The following is an 18,325-nucleotide window of genomic DNA, read 5'->3' on the forward strand; positions in this document are numbered from 1 at the left end:
GTAACCAGTTGAAGCCTTTGTTTGGAGAACCCCCCTCTGTGCTGCGGGACAGAGCGGTCTCAGGCGGGGGCAGAAGGAAGCCGAGCTGTTTTTAATTGTTCGCTGTTAATTGGAGCTGGCACCGGCACCTCTGGCAGCGGAGCCGCTTTGAGGCCAGGCGAACGGCCAGGGAGCGCTGGGGCCTCTTCCCTCCGAGGCAGGCTGGGCCGCATCCAGCGGGGGAGGGGCCGCCACAGGGCGTGTCGTCACTCGCGGGGAGGGCAGCTCTGCGCCCGGGGCTAGGCTTGCATTGAACCGGGCAGCCCCCGCGTTCTTCCCCGTTAGGAATGCGAGGCCGAGAATGGCGGGGGGGGGGGGGAGGGTGTGCGCAAATTTGGGCACCCTTCTCTAGGAGGAGAAGGCAGCGGCGGCTTGCTGTCGAGGAAAGCGGCCTTTCCTTGCCCCACCGCCCCAGCCTTATTTCAGAGCGAAATAAAGGGATTTGAAGTCATCCAGTGCTTTCTGAACAGCCCCAGGCTACCCAGGTTTACTCAGAAGTAAGTCACTTAACTCCCACCTTCGCAAAGTCCCCCGGGCTGCGACCTTCCCGGTCCAACTGGGTTGGTTTGCACGGTTTTCTGCAAAAAAGTTTATATAGGATGAAAGTGTAAGGAAAATTCAGAAGATATTTCTGAAAACGTTCATTTCACTGGGGCTTTCTTCACTGAGCTTCGGGCTCGAGTTACTTAAATTTCAGGGCACAAATATCTTAACGGTGCTTAATCCTGGGCTTGGTACCTTCGATTTCATTGCAGTCCTTTCATTTTTGCCTCGGAGCGACTCAGTTTTAGGAACGAAACACTCCTCCCACGAGAAGACCTTAATACTGCCCTTTTAGAGAAGAAGAAAGCAAAAATGTGTGCACAATAATTTAGAAAACAGCATGGGGACACCCCAGACTGGCAGAAAAGGGATACCTCCCGGTTCCTAACTTTCTCCAAATGACGTCAAAAATTGGCTCTGGTTTATTTCTGGGGTGGGGGCGGGGTGGGGTTGTGCAGGAGGATTTCCAGGTCTATCGCTACCAGAATCTATTCAAGAAACACTGTTCGATAGCTGGGTGTGTGAGGTCTGACTGGAATCGTTCATTCGTTTATAATCGTACTGAAAAATAAAGACAAAACAAAACCCGGGTACTTTTCCCAGCTAGAAAGCTTTAATCGCTATGAGTGAACGAATGCTTTATTGTAGAGAGCAGAAGAATAACTGTGACAGTTAATGATGAGCAAATAACCAAATATTTCTAATCAGGTAACCATAATTTTTTTATAAGATGGCACTGAGTAAATTTTAGAGAATTAAATGCTAATCCTGTAATGTTTTTCCCAAAGTTAGCAAGACTGAAGTTAATGAACACAGGGTTCCATCATTCAATTCCGGTGGTTTTCAATGGGAGAATTAAGTACTTCTTTAAACTTTTCTTAGTGAAATGAACATGACATAAACATTGTTAAGGCTGGCTGGGTTGTGCCCCAAATTAGTTGGGCACATTTTATTCTTTGAGGCTGTAGAAGTAGGTGAACTTTACAATCATCATGAAGAAATGATCAGGCCAATCAGATTATATACACATGTCTAATATTCTGTTCTGTTTCTGATCAAAGTTACTAGGAGCTGGACATTAGCATGTGATCCAAAAAAGGCTGCCATGCAGAGTGTTATATTCCTGCTCTATTATTGGAACACTGAATCTCACGGAAAATAAATGATTTAATTCATATTCATCCAATGCCAGTGTAATATTACACATTTACTGGAAAGGTAAAAACCTGTAACAGCTAAAGTGACCACTGCATTTTAAAGCTGCTATTTATCTATATATTTATTTATTTTGCTTTCTGTTGCCCAGATTCCCAAGAGATGCTTGCCATGATTGCTGTAGAAGGGGGAATATGTCTCTTTATTTTCCCCCATCCCAACACATATAAAGCCTGATTTTTGTAATCTTTCTGATAAATGGCAACCTTAAGCTGGAATCCTATTTATGCTTGAGTAAAGTAGGGCTTATTTCTGGGCTATGGATCAGACACACGGAGTTCAGTTCTCTGGACGGCAATGATGTGTTGCAATGAACTAGAGTCAAGGGCCAATGTTGGTAGAAAGTACCCACTCCCCCAAATGAAGGTCTCCCTTCCACAAACCAGATGAGACAAAAAAGAATGTCCAAGCAGGAAAAGAACTGCAATATCTTAGATTTTTTTTTGGCATACCTGAATATAATGTATGTGATATCGTGTATGTGTTATGTTTACACACATATACCCGAGTACCTGCATCTGCAGTTATCTTGGCTAGAATGTACCTCTGATATGAATCTGGCTTTTATTTTAACTTTTCCTCTGCATCTGCAGTGCAAACAGTATGGGAAACTAAAAAAACAAACAAACAAACTTGGCAAATCACTTCCATATTGTAATCAAGAAAACTGTATGGTCCATGAAGTTACCAGGAGTTAAGCTTGGCTCAAAGGAGAAATGACCATTACTCTGTTTTGTATGGTAAAAACCACTGTAAAGCAAATTACAACTAAATTCAAAATTTATATAGAAATATAACCTTTCAGGCTATGTGACCTGATTATGCTCTGAAAGAAGTTTTCCAGGTTTTCCAGAGAATTTTAGTCCTTCACATGGCCCAAGTGGAACTTAATTCTACTTGCCTCCAATTTCACCCCCTCCTATTCTAAGTCACTAGTGTAATATCTGAAAGTACAAAAAAAAAACACCCCTCCCCAATTATACATAACAATTGTTAAAATAGTAAAGTATTTTAATAGTTTTTAAGGTATCAGTACCTTTTTATGTCTGTACTTCTACAGATCTTTGTGGATAAGTCAGTTTCTTTCTGAGTAGAACATATGTGGAGATTCAGAAGTACAACAATTAATTCAGATCTAACTCACAAAATCCTTTCATTTAGTGAAGTGGCTTAAAACCTCTTTTTTCGTGATAGATGTTTTGTACAAGAAAGTCAGGGTTTTTGGCATGATGAATTAGAGTGTTTAAGGGAGGATAGAAAATCAAATACAACACAGTGGGACAAAGATTGCAACTGAGAATTGAAATGAATTGGATTTTCTTCTTTTATAAAGCCTGACTAAATAAAATTTATGTGGCACTTAACCTGCCCACCCCCCCACCCCACTTCCATATGAGTTCTGTAGCTAAAACAAGAGGCATCACATTTTCCACCAGTAAAAAATCATAAAATGTTAGCTCTCAACATCTTTGAACTGCCAAACAAATGTAGCAGTGACCTCTGGTGGCCTTTGAATGGAGAAGGCCTGCTCACGGAATGAGGGAGGAGAGTTTTTGTTTATTGTTTAATTTGGATGTGCTTGTGGCTATTGTGTTGGCCTTAAAATGCGATAGAGAGAAAAGTAAATGTGACATATTTTAGTAGGACTATTTCTCATTTGCCAAGCTTTCTTGTATTCAGATCAAAATCAGAAGTAAATTGAAACTTATTTTCTTTGTCCCACTTTAGGAATCTCTGAGATGCATTAATGTATAACTTCTATCCATTGTTGACTATGCTGACTGAAGATGATGGTAAATTGTAGTTCAGAAAAATCTATTGGTCCATTGCCTAGGAAGGCTGCTTTGTTGGATTTGGATCTAGGACCCTGGCAAAACTCTGTTTTTCAAGAGAGACTAGACTAGAAAGGAAGATTTGGTATAAGTGTCCTACTTCACTGTGCTGCAGGAGTAAAGCAAAGTAATTTTTCTAATTCCCATTTTAAAACATCAGCAGAGGTCCCTTGTCCTTTTGTTGAATTTAAGGCATTCTTCCTTTTTCAGGCAATTGAAGCTTGGTTTAGATCTGGTTTCAATATGCACATTTATAGAGATCTGATGAGGAACTTTGGCCTGCCAGTAGAAAACTCAAGGGGTGCACAGGATTTGGCAACCCTGCTAGGATATATAAAGCATATAACTATGTGTCTGTTTCTCTTCATGTGTCTCTAAAAATCATTAGTTATCAGCTATCAGTTAAAAATTGGAGGCAGAGATAAGTATTTGGCTTCTTTGTGATGGAATACATTCTCGTGGCTTTGGGAAAAATATATGTTGCTTCTGACAACATGTGCACTACATTATGGTAAACTACCAATCGTAGATATCGGCTTATTGGGTTTCTTTATAAATAGGGAATTTGTCTTGCCAAGGTTTTGTGGAGGGTGGTTTTGATATCCTCTCTGGCTTTTAGGGTATTTTCATATATGATGTTGTGCCTACCAATTGTCTTGCCTGGTTTTTGCTTTTATCAGAAATGTGGTCTGCAGGAAGCAGAAGCTTTTCATGGTATGGAGATAAATATTACCTGGCAGTTGCTATAGATGGAACCTTTGTTGTGAAGGAACACCTAAGTGATGGGGTGGTCTAATTCAAACACTGATGAGCCTGTCTAATACTTATAGTGACGTTTACTTTGCGCTTACTTATAATATGTGTATAAACTTACATTACAGTAGCATTAATGTTCATTTGGATTCTAGAAATGATTTTCTTTTGGTTTTTATAAGAGGCATTTATTTATAATATAAATGAAAGTGTCGTGCATATGAGTAAACACTCTAATAGTGCTATCCTATCCATTTCTACTCAGAAATAAACCTCACTGTATTCATTGTGAATTTCTTCTTTTTTCCAAATGAGCAAATTTAGGAACTCTTTGCCTGTTTGGTAGCAGTAGTTCCTGAAAAGTTCATAAATCTCTTATTACAAAAGGCAAGGGGCAAAGAAGCAGCTCCATTGATAACTGCTCAAGGTACTGGCTGAAGATATGGTTCCTAAAGATCCTACTTCTTCCGTTTCTGTTTGGAAAGATGGTGCTGGGAATATTTTTGGGAAAATGCTGTTCTGCAATGCTTTGAATAAGCAGTTTCAGAAGCAACAGTTCTCCATACTCTATTAAAGCTACATCAAAGAAAAAAAATGCTTTATCTCAATGTGCATTTGTGTGGGAATGATAGGAGACCAGACAAAGATGTGGGTAGCTACATGCCAGCAGTAGGTGTCTGCTTTAAGCTGTAGCCTCTGGCGTACTTGCTTAGGACCCATGTGGCCTTAGGGATGAAAAATGATCCTCATCCTTGCAACATAGGATTGTATTTTAGGTCTTTCTTAAAGCAACTAGAACAACCAGGGGAGGGAATCCTAGATTATTATAAAGCATCTCTAAGCAAACTGTTTACATAATTGACATGCCAACAAGCAAAATGTGAGCAGCAGTGTGGATAATTGGTAGAATGTCTTCTATGTCTGACTGTGTTTTCAACTGGTGGCAGAAATTGAGTAAGGCAGGTGTCCTTACATATGGACTCCAGACAGGGGTTACCAGTATGGAAAAGTTGTACTCTAATTAATCTCAAAACTGAAAGAAACAAAAAATTAGGAGCAAGGTTCTCTCTCTGGAACCAATGGAATTTGGAAGATACTTTCACTAACTGAATGCAGTCATATGCATTACAGAAAAAAATTAAGGAGGGTGAATGCCCCCAAACGGCATAATGAGTGCTGATCATGCTTAGCAAGTATAGTGTGTTAACTGTTTGTAAGGGAGCAAAATGTCATAGAAAAAAGGGGTAGCTGGGTGTTGGAATCTTGTACCCTGAAGAAGAGCATTCAGCATTGCTCATTTTGTTGTAGACACTTCTTGTGGAACTTAATCCCAAGTATATTTTGTAATGTAGGTGGAAAATGATTAATTTAATGCAAGTCTAGTTTGTTCCAGTTCTTTTTTTTTAAAATCAAGTAATGGGAAAAAATGTAACAGGTAAATCTGTTCTATTTGATTATCAACTTGTAACTGAGGACATATGAGAGGATTTGCATGACCGAGTCCCAGATAAATGTGAACCATGTATTTTCTTAGATTCCAATCCAATTAAGGCAGTTTGTACTAAAAATAAAAATAAGTCATTTATGTTAATGATGGTGGGCAGGGGAAGTGTTGAACATAGAGGTCTAGTAATCATGTGAGATTTTTTAAAGAAGCTGCTATTTCTGCAATTATGGAAAATATCCAGGGTTAAATAAAGGGATGTAACATGTGGATTCAGTGAACAAAGCAGGTATGAATGAATGAGATGGCAGGACTATATAGCCTCAGAACATTTTGAACATAAACACTTTCCCCAAGAAGAAACTTTCACTGATTTTTCTGGTGAATATAATAGGATTGCAGCAGCAGGTTATAGCATAGTGTGTTTTAGTATTAAGAGCTGAAATAAATGAAAAAGGGATTAAACAAGTGATTATGTGTTGCTTTCTCTGGTGCCACAGCATCTTTTTCTGATCTGCTGGTAGTCTAGTTGCAGATGGAAACTTACAAAGGCATGAAGAAAATTCAGTCTCCATACAAAATCAATGTGATTAGATATAATTAATCTTAGATTGTTGTCTACTTCTGTAATCACAAAGATCATTTTTATGGTCACTGCTAATATTTGATAGAGTAAGGAAGATGGAATAATACATTTACATATAAGCCTCTGGCATATACTGTATTCTGTGTATTATGACTGTGCATGCTTCAGAAATGATTCAGAAGAAGCTCTTCAGAACTCACGTGAGTACAGCTCCTCTCTGGTATTCATTAAAGCAGCTCCTTTTTTCAGGTTTGTGTGAAAACCTGAAAAATGACAGGCTGGTTTAGTGAATAGCGGAGAAGTGCTGTGCTCATGTGAGGTCCAAAGTGCTTCTTCTGAATCGTTTTTGAAGCATACACAGCCCTACTGTGCACTATATGTACTTTAAAATTATTACTGACAAGATATTGCCAAGGGCTGAGAAACATCACAAAAGACAAATATATGTAAGGATTGCTCCTAAGTCCAAGCCACTTCTTTTCCTGTGAATTTGTTACATTAGAATTACTTTAGAAGTCTATTTTTAACTATACATGAAGTAATTCAGTACCTTAAAACTGAGAAAAAAATAGAATAATTAAAAGAATACATAGTGCAGAAATGCTGTAAAATAATTTGGAGGAAGAGAATTCTAGCCATTTAGGACAGCAGATATTAAAGATTGCATGCACATGGTTCCAGGCTACCAGAGATATCTTCAGGTAGAAGATGGAGAGAAAAAGTCCTTTGCTAAGAATTGGGGACAGTCCGCACAGACAACATGGAGGTCAGTGGTTCAAGAGCCTGAAGTTTGAACCGCTAATAGGCAAAATGTGGCAACATATTGTAAATGTTTTGTTTTTAAATTTTTGTTAGTCACTGTAAGAAGAAATGGTGGTAAAAATCAAATTAATGATTAAATATGCAAGATAGCAAAATATGGCAACGTATTGTAAAAAATATTTCCTTTAAAAGCTTACGGAAATTATCTTTCCTTTGGTTGCTTTCAGGGAGCACTAAGGTCACTTCCTATTCTGTAAGCCCTGACAAGTCCTGTGAAATTGTTGTTCATGATCAATGGACTGTCAGCTGTTTGAGGCTTTCAAATAAGCAAAGCACATTCCTGGGTCATTGAACAAGAATTATATGAGTTAAGCTGTTATTGTTACGTTTTATAGATGGCCAAACGGGGCTGAGAGTCTATCACTTGCTTACTCATTCTCTAGAGAGATGTGAGGTATTTTGCCCAGGCAGCAAGACAGTTGGGAGTCACTGGTGGGCTACCACATATAGCGGGTAGACAGTGCTCCAATTTGTGAGTCATGACATTTGCACACCAATACTGAATATTGTTGAACTGGGTTTGGGCAAAGCCAGGGAATATTTTGGCTTTCTAGTGTGGTAGAAGATAAAGTATCTGCAACTTCTTTTGTTTGTTCTGTTCATTAACCTGATGTGAATGATCAAGGCCCAAGGGGTACCACATAAAAAGAAGAAAAGGAAGGTAACTCTGGGACTGAGGATGAAATGTGCAGTTGATTTCTCATTCATTTGGAAAATTGAAGGATATTCAAACTTTCTTCAGTTTTGAAATCCTAATTCTTATACCAAATAATTTTTTTTCATTGCACTGAAACTATTAGAAGAGCGTATTGCTGGAGAATATTGCTCAGGGCCAGCCTCATCATTTGGCAAAGCCATCTCAGAAAGCAGATGCCAGATACCAAGATTCAAGGACAGAGGTCATAAGCCATACCATATGCCCTAGGCGCCTTACACTAGCCTGCCATCCTCAGATACAGTGAAGAATGGTGTTCCACTGCCATAGTTGAAGTAGGGCAGAAGGTGCCATCTTGTCATTTTGCTCAGGCTGATGCCTAATGCCTACAATAATGGAGAATGATTGACAAGCTCTAGTGTTCTTGTTCTGTTAGAATTTCTCTAAGTGGCTTTGGAGGCACATGTAGTCCTTGTTTAGTGAGTGCCTCGTACAGCAACCATTGCATTTACGATGGTGATGAAAAGGTAACTTTGTGACCAATCCTTGCATTTATGACCTTCGCAGGTCTGTAAAGCAAAGGAAAGCTGAAGTAAGATCATAAACAAAGTTGTGGTTTCACTTAGTGACTGTTTCACTTAATGACCAAGTTGCTGGTCCCAATTGTGGTTGCTAAACAAGGACTATCTGTAAAAATGCAGGTAATTTAGCCATTTGTGGGAGTGGCTAATTCTATAGAATAACTACCCTGTGCTAGTATGCAATGTGTTTATTCACTTTTGTTCTGCTAAAAAGACTTCATTGTTTTCTTGTTCCACTGCTGCTAATGGAAATATAACCAGTTATTTCTTACTTGATATGAATGCCATTGGTACTACAGCAGCTGCTGTTCCTCTTCCAGAGAGGACAAAGACAATCTCACCCTAACTAGCATTTTTGCAAGTCATTCTGATAGGAAAACATGGCCTGCCCACTCCTTCCTCTCTACCAACACCTACATCACTGATGCTCCTTTTCTGGAGAAATAAAATTATTTGTGTTCTCCTGTTTGTATCTTAAAAGTGAAACTCTAAGTTTTACTTCCCTTAGTCTTTGCCGTGGATTGTGCTACAATTTCAAGGCAAAATGAGAGCACCACTGACATCAACATATTTGCCAGTAAACCTCCATCAAATTATTGCTGTATGAGATGTGTCTGATCAGGGTACAAGTCAGCCAGGCAATTGAGCTGTTTCCTTTGATATCCTATTCTGTTTTCCATTCACCCATTTTTCCAACTTATCTCCCCAGAAGTCAGTCAGTGTTCTTTGGACAATCAAGTTTCATTAGCCTGTTCTGAGACTTATGTTTTATTTAAGAGGTGTTTTATTGTATAAATTAGTTTGCAACCCCCCCCCCCCATAGAGGGTAATTGAGGAATATCAAAATTTAGGACTTTTCAACAGCAGCAGCAACAAAACTGCTACACAAATTATTGATAACACAGTAGCATACAGTATAGGTGATTGGTTTGGAATCACTGAATGAAGAGGTTACTCAAACATTTTCTGTTTGACCTTCAGTGGCATTTAATTCTTCCTTATGTAATCAGGGATATCATAGCAATAATACATTATGTAAAAGAGAACTTAGAGAGGCAGTTTGGTCTAGGGGTTGAGGTGCTGGACTGGGAACAGGGAAACCTGGGTTCTAGTCCTGCCTTAACCATGGAAGTGACTTTACTCACTTTCTCCCAACCCTGGGAAAAAGGCAATGGCAAACCATTTGCAAGAAAACTGCACAGACTTCTCCATGTTCTTGTCAGAAGTCAAGACTGACTTGAAGACCCCCCTCCACAAAAAAAGGTATGTAATCCACAATAAGACAAATGCTTTTTGAGTACAGATGTTTCTGGATAGCACAGAAGAACCACATTTGATCCAGATTCAGAACCAAATGAATGATGGTTTGCCTAAACCATAGGCATCTTCTAAAAATTAATGAATTAAAACAGCTTTTTTTTCATCCTGCACCTTCTTAGATGTAATAGGATTACAATGATGATAATTCCTAGTAAGCATGAAATTAATGAGCTGCTTGAAATTCTAGGAGCTGTAGAGTTGTAGTCCAAATATATTTGGTGGGTATAATTATTTTTATATTTAGTTTCCTTTGGCCTTCAGGTGAGAAAATATGTCAAATACTAAAGTGCTCTCAACTCCTGAACCTAATAGGACTCACTCTGTTCTTTCAGTCTTTTTAAATACTTTTTAAATACTTTTGTCTGCTGCTGAATAAAAGGCTGCCTCTTGTAGCAAAAAGTTCTGTTACCTCTGTCTTCCCAGTGTTTTTTCCAAATTATTTTTATTATATTCACAGAAAATACTTGTTGGGTGGGAGAGGTGAAATATGTTAGAAAACCATTAAACCAGCATTTGTTGGATTTTCTTTCACAAAGTAGTTGAGAAAATAGCATCTATTTCCTATTATCTTTCTTTTAACAGAAGGTAAACGCAGCCATGAAATGCACTTGCTCTCTTGCTCTCTCTCTCTCTCCCTCTTTCTCCCTGAAATAGTCCGATCTATCTCCATGGACTGATGTAATGTGTAGAATATAATCTATGTTTTCCCATCATACCGGGATGAGGAATAGCTAGACCTTATGAATAAATCCGGCCAACTGTTGGGGAATATTCCAAGGTGTCTCTTTAAATGAAAATCAAATGATACACATGTACTCAAACATACTTTAAATATGGACTAATTCAATTCCTTCCTAGAATCAATCATTTCAGTTAAATTTAATTTACACTCTTTATTCCGTGACCTAAACAGGATTGTTCAAGGCCCTCTCTATCTGTTCCTGCAGGATGAAATTGGCTTTGTTAAATCATTCCTGAAAAGTGAACTAATATTTCATGCTTAATAGTTAAAACAAATTCACTTGTACTCCAGTCTGAAATGTATTGATGGCACTGAGTCCTATTGATCTCTACAGGGATTCTTTCCACATAATAGGATCAGGGTTTTAGAAGGCTTGTAGTATTTTTTTAGGTAACTGGCTCATTTTTAGTTGTGCAAGTACAGCTGCGGTGTCAGTGACAGCTTAAAAAAGCCACAAGTCAATGGTCTACAATTTACACTTTTCTCAAAGATCTAATCCTGCTGAGGATTCATGGCCATGCTACAGCTAGCTGTAGGACATAAATCTACTGTATATAAAAGCAAGTTTACACAGCACTATGGCATACAACATCTGTACTTACTGAAGCAGGAAAGAAAAAGAAACCACCTCTTCCTAATATGCGATTATTGGATTCTTCCATCCTTTTTTTCCAGCAGGAACTGCATACATATATGTGTCTGCATCATACTATCTCTTAATTTCCTTGATCTTAATGGTCTAATACAGTACTTAGAATTTGTCATTTTAGCACCAAGGCTCAGGCCTCCCATCCTCAGAAGGGAGAGAGGACACTTTTTGCATGAAAAACAAAATCCTAGTATTGTCTCTCCAAGATGGAGCTGCTGTCCACCATAAACACCTGGGGACTGGTGATAATCCTGGATGAGGTCATGCTCCTCCTAAAGGAGATCTCTGACAGGAGGATATTACTGGATTTGTGGCTGTTGCACAGGCAGCAAATGGAAGTCATGACAGAGGGACTTCACCCAGCTTCATAACTGGTGGTTATGGTCCATGTAGTTATGGTCCAGGATGCTTTGGCAATGGTAATTCATGTCTTGATCACCTAGAGGATGGATTACAGGAGTATGTTCTCTGTAGGGTTGCTTTTGGAGATGACCCAGAAGCTGTAGCTGGAACAAAATGCTGCAGTTAGGCTACTGGAGGGACAGCCAATGTAGAGTAACACCTATTTTGGAGTCACTGCACTGTTACCAGTAGTTTCCATAGCCAATTCAAAGTGCTATTCATAACCACTAAAGCCCTGTACAGAGCAGCACTGACACATATCAGGCTCCTTGCCTGAATCAAATCTGCCTGCCAAGTCTGGTCATTGAGACGAGGCCTGTTGAGAGCTCCACCTCCTTGTGAGGTAGATGAAGCATGGAAAGAAAGACAGGCAATTCCTACTCTATGGAATTCTCTTTCTCTGAGGTACAATCAGACCCAACTTCCTTGCTTTTTGGAAGCAAATTAAGATGATATATACCATTGTGCCTTTGGTCCAAGCTGATTATAGAGGTAGTCTAAACATTTGATAAGAACATATTTAAGCCTTATTGCTGTGATCAGGATGGGCTTGGGTGCTCCAGTACTGACTTTTCTTCATGTGTGTAGGTGAAAGGAAAGTGTTAGCACTGGCCAGTTATGCACAATCATGGGTTTAGCATCCTCTCTGTGGGGAAATTATATTGATGACAGCTACAGGAGAAAAGTGATGATGGAGGAAAGGATACAAGCTGATCCCTTTTCTTGCAGCTTTTTCTCTGCTGCAGAGCACCCACTCTTATTAATTTGGATAAAGGAAGCAGCTTATAGGTGGTAGCTGTAATAACGTGGAGGTCTGCTGATAGTTGGCTGAGCAAAGTATCAGAAATACAACAAATGAAATTTGAAACCCTTCCTTATCTTCCTGGAGAAACTTGCCTTAAAAATAAAGGAGTAAAAGTTGGCAGGCTTTTTCTCAAAATACTGCACGATTAGCAGTTGGTGCATAATATATGTTTTAAGGAAACAGCCTTGTGGCTGCTTTTGCATTTTTACTGAATCATCACCCATCCCCTCATTTTGTTTATCGTTTAGAGCTAATGCTGAATGGAACAGTAGATTTCCAGACTATACCACTTCCAATTCAGCATTATGCTGGTGAAGAATATTTATCCATGCTGACTTTAATGCTTCTGCATGTAAAAAAAGTCCTATGCTAAATAAATGCATCAGGGCAAAGTATATATTAACTTTTTTTTTCTGATGGCCAACAGTAAGAGATCAGTGGAGTTTTAGTCCAAAAGATCTGGAGTTTGCTAGATGCCCTTCTCTTGTTGTATTAATTGAATTCAGAAGGAGATGCTGTGGATTGATGGCTCACATGTCTGGAATTGGGTAAGTATCTAGTCTGGATGGACGTCTTCTTCCTGGAGGAGCAGAAGTGTATATAGTTTTCATATACTCCTAGATTTGTTTCTATTAGTCAAAGATCTGAGTGGCCTTAATGGACCAGAATACATTTGGCCAGCTGCAGCTGGTCCATTGGCTGAGACTTTTCCTTAATAGGGATGGCCTTGTCACAATATAGGTAGTCCTTGCTTAACGACAGTCATTGGGACTGGCAACACTGTCACTAAGCAACACGGTCATAAAATGCAACGTCATGTGATCGCACTGATTTACAACAGCAGTTGTGGCAGTTCCCGGTGCTGTTGTTAGGCAAATCCTGCATGGTCACACCATCCTGCGGTCATGTGATCACCATTTGTGACCTGCCAATTTCCCTATTGACATTGCTTGTTGGAAGCTGGCAGGGAAGGTTGCAAATGATGATCACATGACTCGGATGCTGCGACTGTCATAATTGCAAGCCGGTTGCCAAGCACCCAAATTGTGATCACGTGACTATGGGGACACTGATGGCCACAACTACAAGGAACAGTCGTAATCCCTTTGGCGCCGTCATAACTTCGAATGGTCGCTGAACGAGTGTTTGTTGAACAAGGACTATCTCTAATCCTTGTTTGTCATATTCTGGTAACTCTCTGGTTAGGTGATTGCAGTACAGGTTTGCCCGTGAACAATTTGAAAGCTTTAGTTAATACTGAGTAGAGTAGCAAGACTGCTATCTGGGACATCCTTTATGATATCATATCTAAGGGAGCTCAACTAGCTGCCTGGGCTTCCAAGATGTAGTTTTAATAATGACATTCAAGTATGGGGCCCTGACGCTGGGGTACTGGAGTGCCTCTCCCAGTGTGTACTTGCCTAACCATGTTTTGTCATAAGGGCATTACATGGAGAGTTGGGGAAGACCTTCTCTGTCGTGACACCTCAGCTTTGAAAACCCTTTTTCTGAGAATCTAGGCAGGAATCAACTTTGTTTGCTTTACAGTGTCATGTGTAGTGGGAAAGTAAACCTAACAAACAAAATGGAGATGGCACCCTTTCCTCCACAATACAGCCCAAGAGAAGCCCTTATAAGAAAATTGCAACCTAGAGAAACCCCAACCGTCCATCCTCTATCAGTTGATGACCTCAATATTCCATCTCCTTTAACAATGGGCTTCCCTAGCTTTGCTGCCCTCTGAAAGGCCCATTTTGCCTAACTCACCCTGGGTACACTGAGAAGGACCTGCCTAGCCCCCCCAAACTGGCCAGCAAATTAGATCCCTAGGATTTTCCATCTTGTAGCTCTCAACTTCTGTAAAAAAAAATCTTTGCTTTTTGGGCAGGCACCCAAAATAAAGCTTGGTTCTTCTCAGTGTTGTGCTCCTTCTTCAGACTGAATCTATGTCACATGTAAAGGTCTGGCTTTTTATTCTTCCATTTGGGTCATAGCAAGTGATTCAGGGCTACTATCATTTTTAAAATTCTGTGCTTCTCTCTTATTGTATTATGTTTATTTTTGTTTTTTTAAAAATATTACTTTAATTATACTTTATTATTTTATACTACAGTATTTTATAGATTATACACTGCTTTGAGATTTTTAGAAATAAATAGATAGCAGGGATCACTTTAAAAAATGGAGGAACATGAAATCACTTTAAAAAATGGAGGAACATGAAAACATCCAACCCTTCCACTTCCACTGCCGTCTGAAACGATGTCCAGGATTGTATCACCTCATCCTCTGCATATTACGTAGACAGTACATTAAGTGATATTAAAGTTTTAATGCTGCAATGGAAGAAAATATGTTAGTGTCATATCTTATTTTTTTTGTCTATGTACACACAGCTAGAAAGGTTTCCTGCCCATTGCTTATTTTCAGTTTTCCAATTCTTTTATTGTTTCTTGTTGTTTTTCCAAACAGGCTGTAATGAAAATGAGGCAGACCATCTGGACAGAGACCAGCAGCCTTATCCCCCATCTCAGAAGACAAAGCGCATGCGCACTTCTTTTAAGCATCACCAGCTCCGTACCATGAAGTCCTACTTTGCCATTAATCACAATCCAGATGCTAAGGATCTCAAGCAGCTTGCCCAGAAGACTGGACTAACTAAGAGAGTTCTGCAGGTAAGAAGCTTCTGCTATAAATGTCCCCCTCCCAACCCTTTCTCTCTATTTAAAAATTGCATATCCCTTACATTTCCCTTGTGCTAGCTTAAATTAGCTGACTCCTCCAACAGATAAATAGGTAAACATTTACATATTCAGATCATATCCTCCAAGGTACTGAAGGTATATTTAAGTGGGCAATTATGCTACCCTCCAGAGCTACTGCTCTCAGGACTGAAGGAAAATCATTTATTTATTTTTTTGCTCTGATTGGGATGGGAAATGTGTAAAATATACTAGTATCCTTTGTAATTAAAATAGTAATTGGATATTGAATTTAAGGCAAATAATCTATCTTATTGCAGTTCTCCATTTTTATTACCCAAAAGTAACCTTGAGTCCTCTGTGTCAACGTGAACTGAGCTATACACAATCAGCCATCCTATGGGTGTATTTGTTGCTATATTGCATTATATTAGAATTCTAAGATGATGTGAAGGCAAATATTTTAGCTCAATAGTGTCACTAGCAAGCTGATTTGACACTATACATTGGAGATTTTGAGAACATCCAAAGATTTAATGCCCTCCGCCTGAATGCTGAAGCAGTGCAGTGTAGCAATCAATATATCACATGGGATTTCTGTTGTATGTAAAATACGTTAATCTGTTCTTTTTGAATTGTTCCATGAGATGTGATGCTCTCAAATCTGACTCTTTCATAACACAGTTGAAAGTAATAGTGATCTTGGAAGAAGTAATAACAATATTTTTAATGGATATAAGGTTCTGGCCACAGATACTACAGTGTATCACACCTGTAAATGGTTTACATCATTTCTTGTGGGCCAACTCCATAGAAGTCAACAAAAATGAATGGAAAAAGTTTAAGTGATCTCAGCATAGCAATAACTAGCTCAGTGTTGAAATAGGACACACAGAAACCACATGTTTTGAAATGATCATCCCGCATTTAGTCTCCATGTTTTGAAATGATCATCTGAGTTTGTAGTGGAATATTTATTTCACCAAGTTTCATTAAGATGTTATGGGACAAGTGAAAGAAACTAACCACAAGTGCCCATTAAAAGGATTATTGGCTAGACTTAGTGAATTATCATTGAAAGAGTCCCCAGATAACATAATAGTGTGACAAGTGCATGTGGGGGAGGGAGGAAAAAGGTAGAACAAGAAATCCACAATCCTTAAAAATGCAAACAGAAACAGGAAGAAACAAAAAAGAGAGGAAAAAAAGTTAGTCAAAAACAAAAGCTAACATTGGTAAAGAAATCAATTGGGATTGGTTTGCAGGTTTGGTTCCAAAACGCAAGAGCCAAATTCAGAAGGAATCTTTTGCGACAGGAGAATGGGGGTGTTGATAAAGCTGATGGCACGTCACTTCCGGCACCGCCCTCAGCAGACAGCGGCGCTCTCACTCCACCCGGCACTGCGACCACTTTAACAGACCTGACCAATCCCACTATCACTGTAGTATCATCAGTGACCTCTAACTTGGACAGCCACGATTCCGCGAGCCCCTCACAAACTACCTTAACAAACATTTTCTAACATTTGATTTCAAAATTCTTCTTATTCGTTACTTCTGCTTCCTCTTTTTTTTTCTCCATTATATTATTATAATTACTATTAATATTATTTGCAACATTTTAAAAAATAGACAACACCACAACATATTTGGGAAAACCAGCTTGGTGTGTAGCACCCACAACCACTTGGCAAATGAGTTTGCAGTAATAGAATTCTATTATAAAGCGACATGAACTTGTCTATAAATTGTTGTTGGATTTCTTTAAATCGTTGTCTAATTAAAGGGAAGGTTTAAGTGCCTCTTAAAATTGTATGTTCCTTATTTCCAGAATTTACTGGGGGCAAAATGGTTGCTATATTAGTCAGAGAACTGTATTTCCAAATAAATAGATCAGTGTTTGTTTTCTTAAATTATGCTTGGTGTCTAAATCATAAAAAACATACAGTTGTAAGGAAGTCCCATTGAGCAAGGCTGGCCAAGATCTTTTGGTGCCTGATGCAGAAAATCTAAAAATATTTAGCAGCACAAAATCTGCCACTTGAGGTAGGTGAATTCCTCTTCCACGTTACAGGGCTAACTCTGCCATTGAGTTCAGTGGAATATATTTCTAAATTAAGCTAGACTTAAAACTTTAATAGTGTATATTGGCCAGTTGTCAAATTTGGATCAGTAGGGACAGTTGTTCTAAGTTGGGTGATCTTTGTGACTTGAGTTCTTTATTCAGTGGTGGTTCCCTGCAATTTGGAAGCTGTCTTTATGATATATTTGCCATGCACAGAACCTACTCAATTTGCATTCTACCGTGTAATGATGTGACTTGGGTTGGCATGCTAAACTAGTGGTAGTTGCTTTTTGGCATCAAATTATATGACTGACCTGCCATTTACAAGGAACCAGCATAGCCTGAAGAAAAAAGTTGTAAAGAGCACAAAATTCAAATAGTATACACATTGGGATATATAGAAGGAACCACTGAGTAGGAACAGCCTAAAGAATCAAACTACCACACTCTGAGGTCGGTTCTTAGTATTTAGAATAATAATGTTAGTACACATCAGTTACAGATGTGTGTTAAGAGACTTGTCTGTATTGATTCTGAGATGTGGCATACTACATGTCCTGTATACGAGTCTCACTCATGTACAGGTCACCTAACTGAATCTCAGATGGGCTGAGCATTAGCATAATTATGTCAGAGAGATCTGTGCTCTGCCTAGCCCAACTCTCTGTGGCTATTTCCTTAGTCACTTTCTGGATGCCGAAATGCTCTGACCACTTTTAATCAATGCCAGTATTTCACTACTGAAAGGCTGGCCAAGAATCATTTGAGTTTCAGACTTCTAATCATCACTTTATTATTAAGATACTTACATTTTGTGCTTTACTTTTATTTTCTATGCATACAAAAAAGTTGCAAAACTTTTGTTTGGAACTGAGGTTTGCACAGTTTTATTAGGCTTAAAATGGGCAGGGAAAGAGAAGAGAGGGAGTAGGTATGCTCTGGAAGTACTGTGCTCTAGCCCCAAGAAATAGCATTTAAATTCTTCATTGTATTAGCTGGCTTCTGTATGATGCTTTATGCTATACTGTTTAGAAGCCTCTTCTGATATATAAGAGCTGATAGCCTAAATGCGAAATTCTATTTTTCATGGGGCATTATCTGCCCTTTCTAGCCCATCAACATCCTGTAAAGCAAAAGGCAATTTATTTTTGAAAGTGTGTTGTATGTAAG

At 39.0% G+C, this 18,325-nt stretch overlaps 1 protein-coding gene across 3 annotated transcripts in view; it reads left to right on the forward strand.

Annotated features, from left to right (window-relative positions):
• LHX9 (LIM homeobox 9) overlaps positions 1–18,325 on the forward strand; it is a 33,956-nt gene that overhangs the window by 10,497 nt on the left and 5,134 nt on the right. Inside the window, exons 4-6 of one of the 3 annotated variants that reach the window (XM_007434278.2) lie at positions 14,693–14,704; positions 14,861–15,063; positions 16,356–16,613. In XM_007434278.2, the coding sequence (XP_007434340.2) occupies positions 14,693–14,704; positions 14,861–15,063; positions 16,356–16,613 (473 nt within the window). Of the gene's footprint in view, positions 1–14,692; positions 14,705–14,860; positions 15,064–16,355; positions 16,614–18,325 lie in introns of those variants that run through there. The other 2 variants (XM_007434277.2, XM_088153500.1) reach the window with 2 other exon arrangements.

The sequence above is a fragment of the Python bivittatus genome, unplaced genomic scaffold, assembly GCF_059951505.1.
Source record: "Python bivittatus isolate LINGU-HERP-01145 unplaced genomic scaffold, Pbiv_v1 ctg000700_np1212, whole genome shotgun sequence".
Classification (NCBI taxonomy): Eukaryota; Metazoa; Chordata; class Lepidosauria; order Squamata; family Pythonidae; genus Python; species Python bivittatus.